The sequence below is a fragment of the Ursus maritimus genome, unplaced genomic scaffold, assembly GCF_017311325.1.
Source record: "Ursus maritimus isolate PB19 unplaced genomic scaffold, ASM1731132v1 scaffold_8, whole genome shotgun sequence".
NCBI lineage: Eukaryota > Metazoa > Chordata > Mammalia > Carnivora > Ursidae > Ursus > Ursus maritimus.
Window position 1 is genome coordinate 23,117,444 of NW_024426996.1, and position 19,714 is coordinate 23,137,157.

Sequence of the window (19,714 nt, forward strand, 5' to 3'; positions counted from 1 at the left end):
CAATGTCCTTTTCGAAGCACCATGAACTATACCCCCTACCATCCTCATCAACACCTTCTCAGGATAGTTTAGGAAAGAAACTGATAATAAAGGCTCCTTTGGGCTCAATACACAATTGGCTGCCCATAAGCAGGCCTCTCACCCTCCCTTGTCTACATGGCAGCCTCACTGCCTCCTTTCTGTCAGTCAGCAAACACTGAGCCCTTTTCATCTCAAAGCTTATGCATGTGGTATTTCCTCTTAGGAGCTTCCCCAGTCCTCTGTGGGGGTGACTGTTTTTTGACATTCAGCTCAAATGTCACCTCCTCAGAAAGGCCTTCCCTGACCTACCTAATTAAAGTAGCCTCAGCTCCCTGTATACCACTCCCTGTGGTATTTTCTTCATTGCACTGAATCCCTCTCCAAAATTACATTTTTGATTTGTTTCTTTAGTGTTTCTCTTTCCCCACTAGAATATGAGATCTGTGAGGGAAGAAATTTGATTGGTCTTGATCTTAGCTTCATCTCTAGTATTTACAAAAGCACTATTCATAGCAGCAGTACATTTTAAGCTATCAGAATGCCAACAATGGTAAGTAATAATTATTGAATGCTTCTTACGTGCCAGGCCCTGTGCTGAGTGCTTTGTATGCATGAATGATTTAAGTGAAGCTTATTACATTTGATGTGGGAAGAGTAAGGAGAGCATGTCCTCCAGATATAGTCCCCTGTAGTAAATTATTGTTTTCAGAGCCATTAGGCAGTTTTCTTTCCCTTATTATTGAACATTGATTTTAGAGACTGGATCAATGTACATTGCCCCCAGCAATATAGTATCGAACCTCTTCTACAACCCTAAAAACTGAACTGGAGGTGTTTGCTAAGAAGGAGAGGAAGAGGTAAAAGAAGAGTATAAATAAAAGCAGAATCCTAAAAGAACAGGATACACTCAGAACATAGCAGGTAGACTGCAGTGGAGACAGTATATGTCAGGGGAAAGGCAGGAGATGAAGCTGGGAGGTTGGTTAGGCCAGATCCTAAAGGGCTTTGGGTGTTAGTTTTAGTTCAGACTTTAGTCTTTGTGTAAGATATGGTAAAAGGGTCTGATTTTAAAGGAAACTCTTAAAGATTATAAGAAAGTGACACCCAAAGCCCTTTAACTAAATTTCATATTCGAGCACTCCTTCCTTGTAACTTAAGGACCACACTCAAGTCCTCTTTGCTGAGTTAAAAGATATTGCAGAGGTAAACTCAACAGAATGTGGTGACCTGATTGGATGTGGAGTTTGAATAGATGAAGAATAAAGACACTGAAAGGTCTTTAACTTGGGAAGTTGGGTTTATTATGGTATCTTTGACAACACCCAAGAAAGCAGATTTGGTGGGAATATGAAGCGACAGATGTGGGATAAGATGAATTTAAAGTGACCGTAAACATATATGCAGAGGTGGTAAGGAACAGATATTCATTAAAATTTATCCAGAGCCCCGATTTTTTTTTTGACGAAGTCCCATGAAACCCGCTGGCAGCAGTGGACTGCCCCCGTCTGGCCCTGCTGTTGGCTACAATCACTTGTGAGAAGTTGTATTTTTGGTCCTCTTTCAGCTGAATGTTTTCCATAGGAAGGCATAGAATGTCCAAGTTGGAGAAGATTTTGGAGATCTTCTAGTCCAACACTCTGCCCTTAAGAAGCCACCCAGTGGCAGTTGTCATCCCAACAAATGCTCATCCCCTCTCAGCTTGAACACCTCTCAAGTTCTCCACATACATTCAAGGTGCTGTAGCTTTTAGAAAGTCCGTCTCCACCCAGAACTAGAACCTGCCTCCCTCTGTTCATTAGTCCTAATTCTGCACAGAGGATGTTGTCATTTATTTTTCCAGCGTGGCAACTTCTCACTTAGATTCCACTGAGATATGCCAAAAATCCTGGTTGCTTGTCATCTCAGCTCCACTGCTTAAAATCTGTAGACCTATTTCTGACCTACCAGATAGGAATTCTGCCTAGCAACTCTTCTAACCACGCTCAAGAGATGTTGCCTGGTCAAAGCATCTCCAAGCACTGAAAAGCAACTTAAATGGTCAGAAGACATTCAGGTGGTCTATTTAAGTCAGTTTGGATTATACCTAGAAAGGTCTGGTCTGGAAAGGTTTTGGGCAAGGGGTTTACTCGGTGTGTTATCTTGCTAATGCCAGTGAGATCTATACCATCAAAATTAGCATTGGACCAATAGGGAGCATATACTTGCATGTGTTCTGTTGTACACACATAGCCTAGGTAAGTGCCATAGGCTATTAATTCAAATATACTTTCATATTCAAGATAAGCCCAAAGGAAAAAGAACTTAAAAGTTTTTGTGGTGGTGGCTGTTATGTGTGTGTGTGTGTGTGTGTATGTGTTAGGTATTGTCGGGATCTTAGGTGATGAAAATGAACTTGTGAATTGAACTTTAAAAAATAATACATTTTAGATAATGAAGCATGGTTATATGGTAATACACGGATTTTGAAATATTTTCTTTTGCAGGTGTTAATAGGATAAGTGAAAATAAGAATATCCATATATTAAGGTATCTCTTATTTTACTTTGAATTATATTTAAGAATTGTGAACATATACAACTGATATACTAATTTATTATATCTATGCCTATATCTGATTTATTTTAGAGCCTGAAGCCTTGAGCTTGATGAAAGCCTTGGCTGGATTTTCTAAGATCATAAAGCTACAAGGACTTTCTTTTTGTGGTTTTCAAACTCTGTTCGGCAGAGCATCTGCATTCCATAAAGGTGTCTCTAGGGCAGAGAGGAGGGTATGTAGTTGGGGCTCCGACAATTTAAAAAAAGGCATCCACTGCTTTAAAAAGTCTGGAAAACACAACTGCATTCTCATTTAGTAATGGTGGAAATTGAGGCTTAGAGGTATGAGAAGATTTGCCCCTGCTCTCACAGCCAATGACAGAATTAAGTTTCCCAATTTTAAATCCTGTCCTCCTTTCACACTGCCTCTGTACAAGACAGTATTATGGACTGGTGAAGTATATCTTAAATAGCTTACTTGTGGATTAGATGATAATAGTACCTGTGTTTACTCAATGCAGTTTAAACCCACTTTCTTTGATGTTAGTGGGCCTATATGAAACCTAATAGCTTCTTTCTAGACAAATAGAAAGATATAGCCATTTATTATGGGAAAGTGAGTTAGTATACACTGGCTAAATTGTAAAGACAGCATTGTTGTTCACGTCATACTATCCTGTTATATGATACTCTGTGCGTGCGGATCGAGGCAAGTACTGTATAGTCAGGCTGCCCGAGTTCTCTTTTCCTGTTCCTTTGAGCCTCACACTCTTTACCTTCATCTTATAGTCTTATAGGTTAAATGCTGTTCTCACAGTCACAAAGCCAGTAGATCACAGAGCTAGGATTTGAACCCTGATAGTCAAGGAACAACATCTAGAGAGAAAGACTGCTTGAGAGAGCAGACATTAAGAGCCATGTGAAGTTAATGAGCACTTAACAGTAACTCGGGCAGGAAGGCAGTGTTCAGCATTAACTGTTCTCCTCATTGCATGTCTGAGATTGCACCAGCCTACGTATGCTGTATTCAGGTCGATCTGGGGGTGCCTTAGCAATTCCTAAGGAGAACATATCTTCAGACTCGCCGTTTGACAGTATGGACCCATTTTCTAAAGCCCCCAGTCTCAGGCTTGTGTGGAAAGTGGGACGGTTCAGCAGCCTGGGGGCTTGAGTCATTATTGAGGGATCTAGGAATCTTCCACAAAAGTCTTTTTGTGGTCCGCGGTTTCTAAAGCCTTTTCTGCAACACTCCAATCAAATAACCAGAGTAGAATCTCTATCTACCTGTTACTTGCCAGAAATTCAAGGCCCTTTTCAGTGTGATTCTAGTCATAATTTTAAATCCAGCAGAATCATTCATAGTAAGTGTTGGGCATACCTGAAGAGGCCAAGACCTCAGCTTTGTACTTTACTCAGAGATTTAACCACGCATGGAAGTCCATATTATGATCCACAAATCAACAAAATGCAGCATTTTAACAATTTAATGTCTAATTGTGACAAAAAAAAACTTTCTTTTGCCAGAAATCCTTAGTAATTTAGTAAGCTTTATGCTCAAAAATAGGAATAATGTTTCAATTCTTAGTGTCATGAAAGCAGAGAAACACTGAGTGATTTGGCCAAACTGAGGATATATCCGGTCTAAAATTGTAAAAATGTGAATTACAAATACTTTTTAAAAACAGATTTCATTAACCAGCAGCATTGGCAAACAGAAGTACTAAACATCTTTAAAAATAAATGTTTAAAACTTCTTGTTTAAGTAAGTATTCCTAGGCTGTCTTCTTTAAACTATTAATTTTCTTTTCTTTTTCTAAACTAAGAAAAAGTTTCCCTCTGAAAGGCTGCCATTCTTCAATGGCCTACTACCTATTATGGGATACTGAATTAATGAGTTTATTACATTCCTCATCCAAAATAAACGGGTTTTTTTTTTCTAGATTTATGTATTCATTTTAGAGAGCGAGAGTGAGTGGGGGAAGGGACAGAGGGAGAGAATCTTCGAGCAGTCTCCCCACTGAGTGCAGAGCTCACTGATCCCACGACCCATGAGATCGTGACCTGAACTGAAACCAAGAGTCAGATGCTTAACTGACTGAGCCACCCAGGTGACCCTCTACTTGGTTTTTTATATCAGGTTATTCTAAAGTCACACCTTCTCCTTTCTTCTCTTATTTCTTCTCTAACTTTTAGTTTCAGTTCTGCTTACCTTACTCATAGGTTCTGTTTCCTGCTTGATACCAGAAACTTTGGTATCTAGCAGATGGATCAGTGTGTAACTTCCCAACACTGGGCTGTGATTCTCCTTGTCCTGCTCATTCCGTCATGTTTTTAATCTATCTGTATTTTATAATATTAACATTACTCAGTAATTTGAATTTTGTAAGTGTTTTTCATCATCTTGAAGAATCCCCAAATGCACGATTTTAGTGTGCAAGTTATATTATACAGCAAACATTCGTGATAAAACTTGTTTAAATGAGAGCTTCCCCCCCCCCCCACACACCACAGCACTCTCTTCTATTTAGAACATTTGAATTGCCTAGCAATCTTGACTAACATTCCATTTGTTCTAATTCTTTATGGAATGTCGCCCTACCTACTACTTATTTCTTAAAAATGATAGTATGAAATACATTAAGGTAGAATTTATCTAACTGTAGTTTTGACAAATGGCATCTCAGTAATCAAAAGGGAGAAACTGTGAGTGAAATAAAAAGGAATTCTGTTTAATAAAAATTCTCTTTAGTTCACAGGATTTAAAAAAAATGTTTACCACTCTGCTTACAATCATGAATTACTGCATAAATGATAAGCGGTATGTCCTATGTGACCTTCTTTTCATCACCTTAATGGTCCTTGCCTGTATCTCCGTGTTTTTTTAAAGAGAATCAGGATTCTGATTCATTACTTTTATTGTTTTTCTGTTTTCTACCTCATTAATTTGTTTGTATCTTTATTATTTCCTACCATGTGTTTTCTTTTGTTTTACTTTTTTTCTTTTTGTGTTAGAAATTTAGTTCACTTATCGTCATTCTCTCATTTTTATTGAAATAGGTATTTAAAGCCAGGAATTTTCTTTTTTTCACTGCTTTTCTGTCTCTCAGATGCTCATGTAGTGTGCTCATTGTCATTATTTTTTTGAAATTCTTTAATCTCCCTTTATATTCCCTTTATCACACCACAGTTATTTAATAGGAAGCTTTGGATTTCTAGGTAGAAAGGCCTTTTTGCTTTGGGGTTTCACTTTTCATTTCTAGTTTTATGACATTATGACCAGAAAATGTTTGTAACATTTTTACTTTTTGAAACTGCTGACTTTTTTTTTTTTAAGATTTATTTATGTATTTGAGAGAGAGGGAGAGAGCGTGCACACGGGTTGTGGGGGCAGAAGCAGAGGGAGAGGGAGAGAGAGAATCCCAAGCAGACTGCGCCAAGTGCAGAGCCCGATGCGGGGCTCGATCTCACCACCCTGAGATCATGACCTGAGCCGACACCGAGTACCATGCTCAACCAAATGAGCCACCCCGGTGCCTGTGGAACCTGCAGATCTTTTATTTGTGCCCTAGAATGTGGTTGGTTTTTGTCAGTGTTCCTTCCCTGTGTGCTTGAGAGGAAGGTATATTCTCTATTATCAAAGTGTAGTGTTTGATGTATATTGAAAAGTCTACCTTAGTGATGATTTCATCTAAGTCTTTTATATCCTTACTTACTTTTTGTCAGTGTGACCTATCTCATACTGAGCGGCCTGTTAAAGTCTCATCCTCGCTGTGTTTTTAGTCCTTATTGCATCTCCTATAATGTATGTTTTATCTAAGGTGGGTGCTGTGTTGAATGGTACATGGAGTCAGTTGTATCTTTATTGCAGATGGCGGCTTTTCACTTTAAGCGCTCTTTGTCTTGTTTAATACTCTGCCTTGAAGACTACCTGGTCTGGTACCAGGATTTTAACTGGTGCGTTCTCACTGTTTTCATTCTCCTGGCAAATCTTTGTCCACCACTTTGTTTGCAGTCTTTTTGAATCAGTGCCTTTAAGTGCCCTCTTGTATAGAGACAGAGTTGACATTTTTAAGACCCAATTTGAAAATCCTTTTCTTTGAATAAGCAAGTCAAGTTCTGTCATGTTTATTAATATGACTTTATGTTTGGTCTAAATTCTGTCCCATTATTCTTACATTGTCTTCTGGTGATAAAATTATTATATATTATATTTACTGTGTTTTTTTGATGTTTCTTCTTTTTCTTTAAAAACATTTTTTTGTTAGGGCACGTCAGTGGCACTTAGGGTTATGAGATCAAGCTGTGTGTTGGGCTTCATGTGGAGCCTGCTGAAGATTGTCTCTCTCTATCTCTCTCTCCCCCTGTGTGCCTCCTCCATGATATCTCTCTTTCTCTAAAAAAAATTTTTTTTTGTCACTTAAGAAGGTTTGTATTTTTATTCTAGTGGTTACCTTCACATTAAGGCTTTTTATAGTATACCTATAGACTGACCGTTTTTCCTCTTATTTAACTCTTTGCTTTCTGTCAGTTTTAAAAGATATTTTTTGACAACCAGTGGTCCTCTACTTGTCCCCTTTTTTGTCGCTTATCTTCCCATTTCGAGTTACATTTATTCTCCTTTTTCACACATGTAATATTTATATATTATTCTTCAATGCCATCGCTCTACCCATGTTTTAGTATCAACTTTACAACTGAAGAGGTAACATTCACCATCAGACCTTTTGCACACTTTCCCCAGTCATTTTTTTTTAAAGATTTTATTTATTTATTTTGTCAGAGAGAGAGAGAGTGCACAAAGCAGGGGGAGTGGCAGGCAGAGGGAGAAGCAGGCTCCCCGCTGAGCAAGGAGCCAATGCGGGACTTGATCCCAGGGCCCTGGAATCATGACCTGGTCCAAAAGGCAGACACTTAACCGACTGAGCCACACAGGCATCCCTTTTTTTTTTTTTTTTTTTTTTTTTTTTTTTGTTCATCTTTATCTTTTTTTCCAGGTATTATTTTGGAAAATTTAAAGGCTACAAAAAAAAAAAAAGATTTTCACAAGTTGTTCACAGTTTGCCATTTTTACCAGTCATCTTCTGGTTGGATGAAGCCTGACCTCCGCTTTCAGATTCCTCAGAAGGGGCACATGTATACAGTGTTCTGGCACATTCAAAACTATTTTTCTATGGCTTTGACTCTTTTGAAAATCTTGGCTGGATATAGTGTCTGTCCTTGGTTCATTCTTCCTTTCTTGTGTTTCTTTAAAATACTGCTCTATTATTGCCTTGCTTTGTATCGTATTTTTGAATAATATGCCAACCTTATTCTCTTGCCTTTGTAAATTTTTTCATCCTTTTTGCTTGAAGGCCCTAAGGATTTTTTCATCTTTAAATTCTTAATATAATTTTATTAGGATACGTTTCAGAGCTGATCATTCTTGGTCATTATTCCCTAGTGTGAAAAATGTGTGGTAGATTCAGGGCTTCCTCTATTTCTAAGAAACTTTCTTGGGTTATGGTGTTTTGTTTGTTTGTTTTGTTTTTTCAAAGATCTTATTTATTTGAGAGAGCAAGAGGGAGAGCATGAGCAGAGGAGAGAGGCAGATAGAGAGGGAGAAGCAGACTCCCCGCTGAGCAGGGAGCCCACCATGGGGCTTGATCCCAGGACTGCGGGATCATGACCTGAGCCGAAGGCAGACGCTTAACTGACAGAGCCACCCAGGCGCCCCAGGGTTACAGTTTTAAATAATAGTTCCGTTTCACTGTTTTGATTTTTTTTTTTTTCTTCAGGGACACCAATGATGGCCAGTCTCCTTCGCCCGTCTCCCATCTCATTCACTTCCTCTCTCAGCCTTTTCACTTGTTTTCCTCAGTTTTCATCTTCCGTTCTCCTGATTTTCTTCAGGGCCTTTATTAAATTCTCATTACAGTCTGTCTTCCCTTGCATCCTCTGTAATTTGGGTTTCCTTTCTGATAGAATATTGTCTTCTCTTTCCTGACCTCAGCCAACTCTCATTTCATTCCTTTCTGTTTGTTTGCTTGGTTGTTCTACGTGTTTCTTGGTTTTACATTACTGATTCAAGGATGATTTTTCATGTGCTCAATGCTTGTTTGAGAAGATCTAGCTCGGTTTGCAGTATCGTGTTACAGTTTTCTTCGGCTTCATGTTTGTAAGTGCAGTGGGAAGGGGATACTTTTTATTAGCAGAAAAGATTTTACTCACATTTTCTGATATTTTATAATAGTTTTGTATGGATGTGGTTTGCTTTTATCTATTCCTATTCATTTTGTGGACAGGAGTCTTAGTTTGAGAGTGCCCTCTTCCTGGCAGTTTCTGTCATCGAGGTGGTGGAGGAGTGGGAGGGGTAGAAAGAGGGTTGGCATATCTTGCTTCTTTTTGTTTCTGCTGATGCCTGAATTGTCCCTATTCCCTCCTTCCCCTTTGTGGCCATGTCTGCTGGGGAGATCACTTCAAAAACACTGCTTCTCTGAGGCTGCTACTTCTGGTCCCCCTCACTTTCAGGCCATTACCAGGTGGCCAGGGCTGTGGACTACTTAGCTGCAACCTGAGCCTGACATCTTGGCTTTTCCTACTCACTTTCTGGGGTGCATATGTCTGTGCTTCTTCCAGCCCTCTGCTCCCCTCTGCTCCTTTCCAGTTTTCCAGCCTCTCCTCTCCCATTCTCCATACCTGCATGTCTACATGGCTGGGAGGTAGACGGTGGGAGCAGTTTTGGAAAACATTTTCCCTCTGTTAACAGATAATTGAGGGTTGTAGTATCCTCTGTCATCTAGGGATGCCAAAGGCATAGAGCCCATGTGCTTTTATTCCGTTGTTCTCCTTGTTGATTTTGTAGCTGTTTTCAGAGGACGGGGGGAGATTTGGAATCAGCCCACCACCATTGTTCTCCAAACCCAGAAGTCCTCTTGGCCTAATCTAAGATTATGAGCACTGTTTGATATTTAAGACGTTTTTTGACTTTTATTAATGATTTCCAGTTTGCTAATTTGTGATTTTTTTAAACTAATTTGTGACTTTTTACTAAGATATTTTCTATCGTTATTTGACAGTGTAACCTTAGGAGGGAGACTAAGAAAAAACTCCGCCCTGAAGCAGAGTGTTAATCATCATTGTAATTATTCGTTTTTGATTTTCAGGTTGTCTTTAATAAGCTACTTAGACATTAAAAGCAACATTTTTACAATAAGATTCTATTCACTCATTAACTTTATATGATAAAATATTTCTGTATAAATATTTTCCTGGTGAAGAGTTATTACTAAATCCACGATATGAACAAAGTCAGTTCCTCTTTCATGAATTTTTTTCACACAAAAACTTATTAATAAAGATTGAATCCCTCTCTTTTATAGATAAAGAACTAAAGAACCAAACAGGAAAGCACTCCTATATCAAGATCTCTGAGAAGAGGTAGCAATATTTAATATGGAACAAAAAGTTGGTGAATCTAATAATGAAGATCTTTTATCAAGTAGTGGTGTCACATCCAATGGAGGTGTGTATTCTTTATCAAACAAAATGGGAAAATTGGAATTAAGCAGCCCTCATAATATTCATTCAGGCTGCTTGCTGTTTTTTAGTATGTTTTGGTTTTAACTGCAGGGTACAGACAGAGGTCATAATGTTTACTGTTTAAAATTCTCCTTTTTGAGGAAGAAACTGTTTAGACTTTTAAAAATAGCATATCTATTTTTAAGCAAATGTTTACATTACTTTTTTGGTTTGAAATTTGTTTCCATGTTGAGGTACTACAACGTGCTCCATGTTTCCCTAATGCCCTGTCTTCCCAGGTCTGCTCGAAGCCAGATTTCTGTGTCATTTTAACTCCTTTTCCCCTCCCCACCCCCATCCAGTCAGGCATACTCCTTCTGGTGTAGGCAGTGGCTCTTGAGTCCATTCTTCCTTCTCCATCTCTACTGACCTAGTTTGGGCCCCCTCCCCTCTGCCTGAAGCGATCTCAATCTCAAGGATGGCTGGCAAGAAACGGTTACAGGTGGGATAAATCGGCGGGACAGTACAGGGAATTGGCAACCAGCAGGTGTGGAAGAGCGGAGAAGCCTCATGAGGCAAGAAGCAACCCAAGGAGGCGCAGCTGCTGGAAGCTGCTACCAGCCTTGGGCTAGAAGGACAATGAGAAGAGGAAGTGTTGGGGGGGAGGCAGGAAAGCAAGAGCTCACACCTCCAATAGGGCTGCCTGGAGGGAGCGGAAACCACCACTCACTGCCAGAAGCCCCCTGAGGCGGGTGAGAGGAAGTGGTGCTGCAGCTTCTCCCCTCCTCTGGGTCTTCCCAGCACCTCCCATGGTCACCTCCCGGGAGATGAGGTGGGAAGGGAGCCTGGGAAAAGCAGTTGTCTGCAACACACTGCAGAATAGGGGAGAGCTAGAGAGTGGACTTTCTGGCAGTCAGGCGAGTGGCCTGCAGGGTCCCTGACTGCTTTCCTTGCCTGTCTCTGTCATCTAAAAGAATGCACCCAAAGTTTATTCTCAATTACAGGTCTGTTTCACTGGTCTGCTTAAGCACCTTTATTTCAGCACACTTACTTTGAGAAAATTTAGGCTTTTTAGGATGCTTACGCCAGCCTGAGAGGCCTTTGTCCCCTCCACCCTGTATCCGTCTCCCCTGCCCACTCCACTCACCCACCTCCCCACGCACTCTGTCCCTCGTACTCATTGTACTCATCGGCGGGGCACCAGCGCTTAGCTCTGGGTTGTGTCTCCCTCCTCAGGCGCATCATCATCCCAGATTATCATTGCCCTCACGCATGACCCATCTTAGAGTTTCTTGGCCTGTTTAGTTCTTCTCATCTTGACCTTGACTCTATCCGCCCACTTCTCTTACTTGGATCTTATTACCAAGAACTATTAGACTTCTGAAATCCAAACCTTGTCTTCCAGTCCTCTCACTCCCTTATTCCTAGAGCACCCATTCTTGTGCCTTGTGAGAGGAGTGATTCTCAACCGTGGCTCCATGTCAGAATCACTTTTTGAGATTTTAAACATTTATATGGCTTAGGTCCACACCTAGAGATTCTGATTCAGTAGGTCTGGATGGGGGCTTAGGTACCACTGGATTTTTTTTTTTTTTAAGGTTCCCCAGGTGATACTGATTTCCAATAAGGGTTGAGAACAACTGTTCTAGATCTGCTATTTTCTCCTAAATTAAAACCTCTTCTTACCCTCACTTTCTTTTTTGTATCATTCATTTTTTCAGCCAACCACTTGCCAATCTCTTCAACTTCCTTTTTCTCTTATTCTTCTGTTGCACTCTTAAAGGAAAACCTCCATCTTTATCAGTCTGACTGCCTTCTCTGTTTTTGTACTGGGCTTCTGGAAGATTCTGCTAGAGAAAATACACAAACTGTGGATTTTCCATCAGTTTGCCACTTCACAGTCATAGTCTCCCATCTCATCTGTATCCTTGATACCGCTAGAAGAGACTCCCTTCTGGGGGCGCCTGGGTGGCTCAGTCATTAAGCGTCTGCCTTCGGCAGATGGCAGGGTGTGTTCCCGGGGTCCTGGGATTGAGCCCCACATAGGGCTCCCTGCTCTGCTGGGAACCTGCTTCTTCCTCTCCCACTCCCCTGCTTGTGTTCCCTCTCTCGCTGGCTGTCTCTCTCTCTGTCAAATAAATAAATAAAATCTTTAAAAAAAAAAAAAAAAAGAGACTCCCTCATGATCTTAGACAGTTCTCTCTCCCATTTCCCACACTACTTCATTCAAAATTATGCCTTTCTTAGGTCCCATACCTTACCACTTCTTTCTCACTCTTAGATAACATCATTTCCTAATTTCCTAAGGGCATCTAATGTCCATCCATTCATTCTGTGAACTACTGCCTTCTGGCTTTTGAACCCAGTACTCCAATGAAGCACTCTGGCCAATGTGACTAAATTTTCCCTTTCTCACTGAGGTCAGTGACCTCTTACCCCTCAACATTTTGTTTTGAAATTTTTTTTAAGCTATTAAAAGAATAGTACATTGGATACCTTAGACTGATGCAGCAGATGTCAACATTTTTATCATATTTGCTTTATCTCTATACCTACAATTTATATTTCATTTATCTGAAGTTGAAGGCATCATGATTCTTGCCTCAAAATCTGAACATGCTATCTCCTGAGATGAGGATGATTTCCTACATCACATTATTGTCTCTAAGAAAATCACTATCAATGCGATGTCATCTTATTTGTATTCATATTAAAATTTACCCAGTTTTCCCCATAAAAATTCCCCATAAAAAACCTTCCTTAGTTTTTTTTTTTTTTTTAAACATTGTCAGAGACCATTAATTATATTTAGTGGTGGTTCTCTTCATCCTTGCTCCTTTGTTGTAGTTTCTCATGGCGCAGGCAAAGTCCAGAGTAGTTGTATTATAGAATATCCGACATTCTAGATTTTTCTGATGTTTCTCATGTTTAGATTCAGGTTAAACTCATTTGGCAAGAGTTTATGAATATCCTAGTACTAAATAGTTTTTTATCCAATAGTCTTAGTATCAATTGGAGATCCTTGTTCAAACAATGATTATATTGTTGATTTTCTAATTTTACCATAGTTATTAGCTGACATTTCTCAGGAAAGAAAAGCTTTCATTATTATCGCTATAGATCCATACATAGATTGTTCTTTAGTTCAAACTGCTATAGTGCATTGCTACCACTGTTGTTTTTGATGCTCAATTGTATCATGTTTGGCCTGTCTTTTTTAGCTGGTTCCTGTCTTTTTAAAACATGACCCACTTCATTGCTTTCTGGCACATCAAAATATTCCAGGCTTACATTGTATTTGGCCTGTTCCCCCAGGCCTGGAATGAGCCATTTCTCTAAGGAACCCTGCTTCTTTTCAGTAAGGAATAATATATAGAATCCAAAATCTCACGTGCATATCGCTACTGAAGTATCATTTTTGTCTGGGAGCATTCAGTGGATAAGTTTTTTACCATAGATTCACATGGATAACTCAGATTCAAATCCAGTACCAGGGAGTTCTTCCTCATCTTCCCCCACTCCATATCTGCATCTCCCCTACAGTCAAATTCTCGTTTCTAAAACCTTCAGCATATTTATTCGTTTTCGCTCTTCCACAGTCCATACAAAAGAGTCTCAGAGCTCTAACTGTGCTACCACCGTGAACAACTTCCTGGTAGGTGAGGCTCAGGAAGACCACACAGGCAGAATACTATGTTCTAGAGTTACTTGAAGGAACTGTTTTCTCTGTGACATTATGTTACAAGCTTACTATACACGTAGGCTTATTTCTGTTAGTATCCAACTTCATCTTATTTTTTGAATATGGAGAACACGTACATGGCTCGAAAGTAAAAACTTCATGAAAAGGCATAGTCAGTAGAGTTTTGCTGCCATCCCGCTCCCTTCCACTCTATTTCTGTCCATCCCTGTACCCCTATAGATAACCATTCTCATGAGTTTCTGTTTTATTCTTCCAGTGTTTCTTTTTGCAAAAGTAAGCAATTGCCACCCCTCCCCCCGACATACATGTGCACATGCATAACACATACACTTTTATTTCTCCTTTCTTACAAAGAGGAGGGAAATTAACCTCTGCCTATTAAAGGGAGGACTATCAAAGAATTTATGGACATATTTTCAAAGCACCATGGTTTGCCCTCTGGTCGCAAATTATTTACATTTCTCTCACATGCAGAGTACATTCAGTCTCTCCCAAGAAGGCCCCTAACAGTCTCATCCCATTACAGCGTGCATCCATTCAAAGTCCAGAATCTCTTGATTGAAATTAGATTCAGGTGCGGATGAAGCGCCTCAGTTTTAAGTCCTTAAGTACAGCTCCCTGAGCGAGTTCCTCTTCATCGGAAGAACTGTGACCACCAACTTACAGTGGCAGGCCCACATCTATCAAAACTACCATTCCAAACGGGGAGAACAGGAGACACATGGTCCATCACGATTCCGAAATCTAGCTGAGCACAGGTTGACCATTCCCTGATTAGGACTCAGGCCTGGGAATAATCCCCATGGTTCTTGGTGCCATTCTCTGGGCTCTTGGGTCTAACTTTGAGACCTCCTTCTTCTCCTCCTTATTTTTTTTTTTTTAAGATTCTATCTATTTAATTGAAAGAGACAGAGAGAGAGAGAGTGCCCAAGTATGAGCGGGGGCGGGGTGGGGGGGAGGGCAGAAGGAGAAAGATAGGGAGAAGCAGGCTCCCCATTGAGCAGGGAGCCAGATGTGGGGCTCGATCCAGATCCCAGGATTCTGGGATCTTGACCTGAGCTGAAGACAGACACTTAACTGACAGCCACCCACAGGCCCCATGAGGCCTCCTTCCTTTATATGAAAGATAGCATATGTTTTCAGCTGAGGGGTTTCTCAGTCTGCTTATGGGGAAGGCCTCTTTTCATCTCACACAGTCTCTGTCACTCAGTCCAAACCAGTGGTGTTTCTTGAGTGTAATTCTCTATTATCTTTGTGGTTCTTCTGTGAATCTTCCTGTGAATCTTACTTTTACTTCCTTGTCTTCCCTTTAAATATTGGTATTTCCTCAAAGTACTCTTCTTGATCCTCTTTTTTCACTTTATACACTGCCTTTGGATGATCCCATTGACTTCAGGGATTCACTAGAATTCAAATGCTGATGATTCCCAAATCCTTATCTTTGAAGCAACCCGAAACTCCTGAACTCACAAATCAAGCAGCGTTATTTGGATGTTGAAGCTCAACCCAAGAGAGATCTTTGATACCTCCCTGTCTTTTACTTACCACATGTATTTCTCAAATCCACACCCTTGTGGTCAAAACTGTCTCTGCTTCAGGTAGACGCTTGCCGTTTCTTGCCTGCACTGTTGAAAGCCGCCTCCGACTCCATTCTCTACTTCAGTTTTATCCCCATTCAGTGCATTCTCCATACTGAAGCCAGACAGCCTTAGTTAACTACTCTCTTACTCTCAAATCCATTAATGACTTCCCGAAGCTTTCAAGATGAAATTCAAGCTCCTTGACATGACCACAAGGTCCTTCGTGATCTGGCCTATACCTTCATTCTCGTATCTGGCTGCTGCTTTCCTGTCTCCCGGAATATGCTGAGCTGTCTCAAGCCTCCTCACTGATAATTCTGGTGCTCCCACTGCCTGCAGTGCCCTTCCTCTTCTCTTTAATATACTTCAGGGCTCATTCAGCTCAGGCATCACTTGATCACTATCAAGAAAAACTCCCTCCTCCTCCCTAATCTCCTTTTTACCTAGTGTTCTCGTCTCTCAGAGCTCTTACCAATCTTTCACTTGTCTGTTTTCCCCCTGAGACCTTGACATCTTCAGGGGTCAATAAGGAAATCACCTAGGATAATTATTACCACAATATTATTTTATTAATAAGTTGATTGATTAATTCTTTAATATTTAGGTTCTTCAAGTCCATTTTTTGTGTCATCTATTCGTGGTACAATAATTGAAAACGCATCTTCAGCTGGGACATTGACACAAATTCCTTTTTTCCCCAAATATGAAGTGGAACTTGATTCTCCTAGAAAAGTCATCCCATACCCTGGAAAGGAACACATTGAACGTGTTTTGGAAGAATATTCACATCAAGTCAAAGATCTGCAGAGAAGACTAAATGAAGTGAGTTGCATTCTTTTCTTCTAGTACTTTATGCCATTTGGGGATGACAGTGAGCACATTGCCTTGGAACAGAACCTAAACTTACTAAAAGAAACACTTAATGATGGATTTATTGGCTAAACTTGTAAATTTGGCTTATGCCTTCTATTTCAGTATTAAAAATTGGGCACATGAAGTTTATATACCTATTTTTCTTTTGTTAATAGTCAGAATGTCTTGGTTTCATGGCTAATTTTAATTAAACTTGAATAGCTCAAAATGTTGTAATTAATGATGTTTATCTGTAATTATAATAATTGTTTTGGGCCTGCTGTCCTGCTATCTTGACACCTTGTTTTTCTTTTCTTTTTATTTTAATTTTTTTAAAGATTATTTCTTTATTTGAGAGAGAAAGCGAGAAAGAGAGGGAGAGAGAGTGCACGCACACATGGGGGGAGGGGCAGAGGGAGAAGCAGACTCCTCGCTGAGCAGGGAGCCCAACATGGGAGTCAACCCCAGGACCCCTAGACCATGACCCATGCTGAAGGCAGATGCTTAGCTGAGCCACCCAGGTGCCCCGATACCTTCTTTTTCTGTACAAAGCAGTTGTAGGGATAGGTTTTTAGGTGTGTGTGTATACATGATAGCTAAATAGTATATAGAAGTTATTTGCTGAATTTTTTTTATATTTGCTAAACATTTTTTTTTAAAGATTTTATTTATTTATTTGACAGAGATAGAGACAGCCAGCGAGAGAGGGAACACAAGCAGGGGGAGTGGGAGAGGAAGAAGCAGCCTCATAGCGGAGGAGCCTGATGTGGGGCTCGATCCCATAACACCGGGATCACGCCCTGAGCTGAAGGCAGACGCTTAACCGCTGTGCCACCCAGGCGCCCCTCATATTACAGTATTCATTAACAAATTGTTCTACCTCATTCAGACTGTGTAAGCACATTTAGGGAAAAAACTACAACTGTATTAAGTGCTGAAAATCATGTACTATTGTATTATGCGCAGGGATACAGAGATAAATATGGTAGGACTCATAAGGGGTTCACAGGCTTGAAGAGGATCTGGTATATAAACAAATAGTGATAATACCTTACGATAAGTTCACTAATAAAGAGGGTAGGTGGGCTGGGTGAGTGGATGGATGGATGGAGCACAGACATACCAGGGAGGGAAAGAAACAGTGTCTTCACTCATTTTCCCTGTCCATCCTCTGGCAGAGTATCTGACACTTGATTGGCTCCCAGTAAATATGTGTTAAATCTCTCAATAAATAACAGGGCTGTTTGGATATTTGTAATATTTAGCATGAACTGCCTATGTAACAGATGTGCTAGGTGCTGGATATATAAAGATGGAAAAGACGTGGCCCTTTCTATGTACACATTTATAGTCTGTGGCTGAGATATTTAAATAGAAAATGATAGTGACAGGGAGATCTGTGCTGCAGTAGGAGTAAGCAGTGATGCTAAATCCAATTGCTGCTTACATTCCTTTTCTTTTTTTTTTTTTAAAGATTTTATTTATTTATTTGACAGAGATAGAGACAGCCAGCGAGAGAGGGAACACAAGCAGGGGGAGTGGGAGAGGAAGAAGCAGGCTCATAGCGGAGGAGCCTGATGTGGGGCTCGATCCCATAACGCCGGGATCACGCCCTGAGCCGAAGGCAGACGCTTAACCGCTATGCCACCCAGGCGCCCCTACATTCCTTTTCTTACTTGATTTTCCAGCAAACACAGGTGATTGATTATCCTCTTCCTCCTGAAGTACTCTTTTCTCCTAGGTCTCATGGAAATACACTTTCCTGATTTTCCTTGAGCTTATTTGTTTTCAGTTTCTTTTTCCAGCAAAGCCGTCTGAAACAGTCATAGTGATTTCCATGGCTTCTATTGCCATTTATATGCCAATGAATGCTCAACTTAAATTTCTAGTACAGACCTTAGCTCTGCACCGGTTAGTATATCCACGTACCTATTTGACATTTCTACTTGAAACGTTTCTGAGGCTCTATAAACTCAGCATTTCCAACTGGTTACATGAGCTTTCCCCCAAACCTACTCTTCTCCCAGTGTTCCTTCTAACTATATGGGGTGCCACCTTTACATAGCTGTACAAGGCAAAAACCTCATTTAGTCTTTCTTTCTTCTTTCTTTTCTTTCCTTGTCTTTTCTTTCTTTTTAGAGAGAGGGAGAGGGAGAGAATTTTAAGCAGGCTCCATGCCCCACAGCCCAACATGGGGCTCGACCTCACAATCCTGAGATCATGACCTGAGCCAAAATCAAGAGTCAGATGCTAACCTGACTGAGCCACCCAGGTCCCCCAAACCTCATTTATTCTCAATACCTCTTCCCTGCCGTCACTTTATCACCATGTCCATCCAGTGTACCGCATTTATATTTCTCAGATCTGTTTCCATTTCTACTGTTGCCATTCAGAGTTCATATTGTACTATAGTCATTCACCTGGACTATAAGAGGAAAAGATAAAGGGCCTTAACCTTATATTGAGTGTATAAGCAATGTCAATTGCAGAACCAGCTAGTATCCTATTACACTTCCTTTCCTGTGTAGTGTTTTTTCTTCTGGTTATTTTTTCTCTTAAGATATTTTTTATTTGAGAGACAGTGAATGAGAGAGAGAGAACATGAGCAGGGTTGGGGAAGGGTAGAGGGAGAAGGAGAAGCAGGAGGGAGCTTCTCTGTTGGAGGGAGCCTAATGCAGGACTCCATCCCAGGCCCCATCCCTGAGCTGAAGGCAGACGCTTAACCGACTGAGCCACCCAGGTGCCCCTTTTCCGATGGTTATTAATTGCCTTTCTTTTTCCTAATGCTGTGTGCCTTTATCATATGCTCTTTTTTTTTTTTTTTTTTTTAAAGAACCATCATGTAGGTTTTCTCTCAAATCCTCCTTTGATCCATGACTCTTTAGGAGTCTTCTGTCCTATTTTCCAGTCTAGGTGAGTTTCTTAGGTCTGTGTATAGCTGTTTTCTCCTTATTATTGCTTTCTTGATTGGATCCATGATTTCCAGGATTCACTGTTTTCTGTCTTCCTTTTTCTTGATCTACTTCTCCATTTAGTCAAAGCACATCTTTAGAAACTTAAAGGGTATATGCGCATACATTTTGTGGATCTTTGCATTCTGAGAATGACTTTAGCTGGGTAAAGTTGAACATCATTTTCTCTCAGCCCTTTGAAAATATTGTGTCCTTGCGTTTCATATTGCTACTGAGAAGTAGATGTCTGTCTGATACTTGCTCCTTTGTGGATGATATGCTTTTACTTAATTGAGGTTTGTCTTTGAAAGCTTTGGAGTCTTCTGTCTCTGAAATTCCACCATAATGTGCTTAGGTATGGATTTTAGCTTCTTCATTCATTGTGCTAGGAATTCAGTGATCCTTTTGGTCTGCAGATTTGTACTTTTCAGCTTCGAGGAATTCAGTTGTTTTTTCTTTGATAGTTTCATTTCCTCTGTTTTCTCAGTTCTTTCTGCGGCTCTTATTAGTCAAATGTTATCTCCCAGGTTATACCTCTAAATCTCTTACCTTTTCTTTCAAAAGTTTACCTACTT

The 19,714-nt window shown here is 40.3% G+C and overlaps 1 protein-coding gene across 6 annotated transcripts in view; it reads left to right on the forward strand.

Annotated features, from left to right (window-relative positions):
* The first annotated feature begins 2,514 nt into the window (after positions 1-2,514).
* Positions 2,515-19,714, forward strand: part of CCDC158 (coiled-coil domain containing 158) — an 81,133-nt gene continuing 63,933 nt past the window's right edge. The window contains exons 1-3 of one of the 6 annotated variants that reach the window (XM_008693247.2): positions 2,515-2,547; positions 9,915-10,057; positions 15,941-16,158. In XM_008693247.2, the coding sequence (XP_008691469.1) occupies positions 9,988-10,057; positions 15,941-16,158 (288 nt within the window). In that variant the 5' untranslated portion in view covers positions 2,515-2,547; positions 9,915-9,987. Of the gene's footprint in view, positions 2,548-9,561; positions 10,058-15,940; positions 16,159-19,714 lie in introns of those variants that run through there. The other 5 variants (XM_008693248.2, XM_008693249.2, XM_008693250.2 and 2 more) reach the window with 5 other exon arrangements.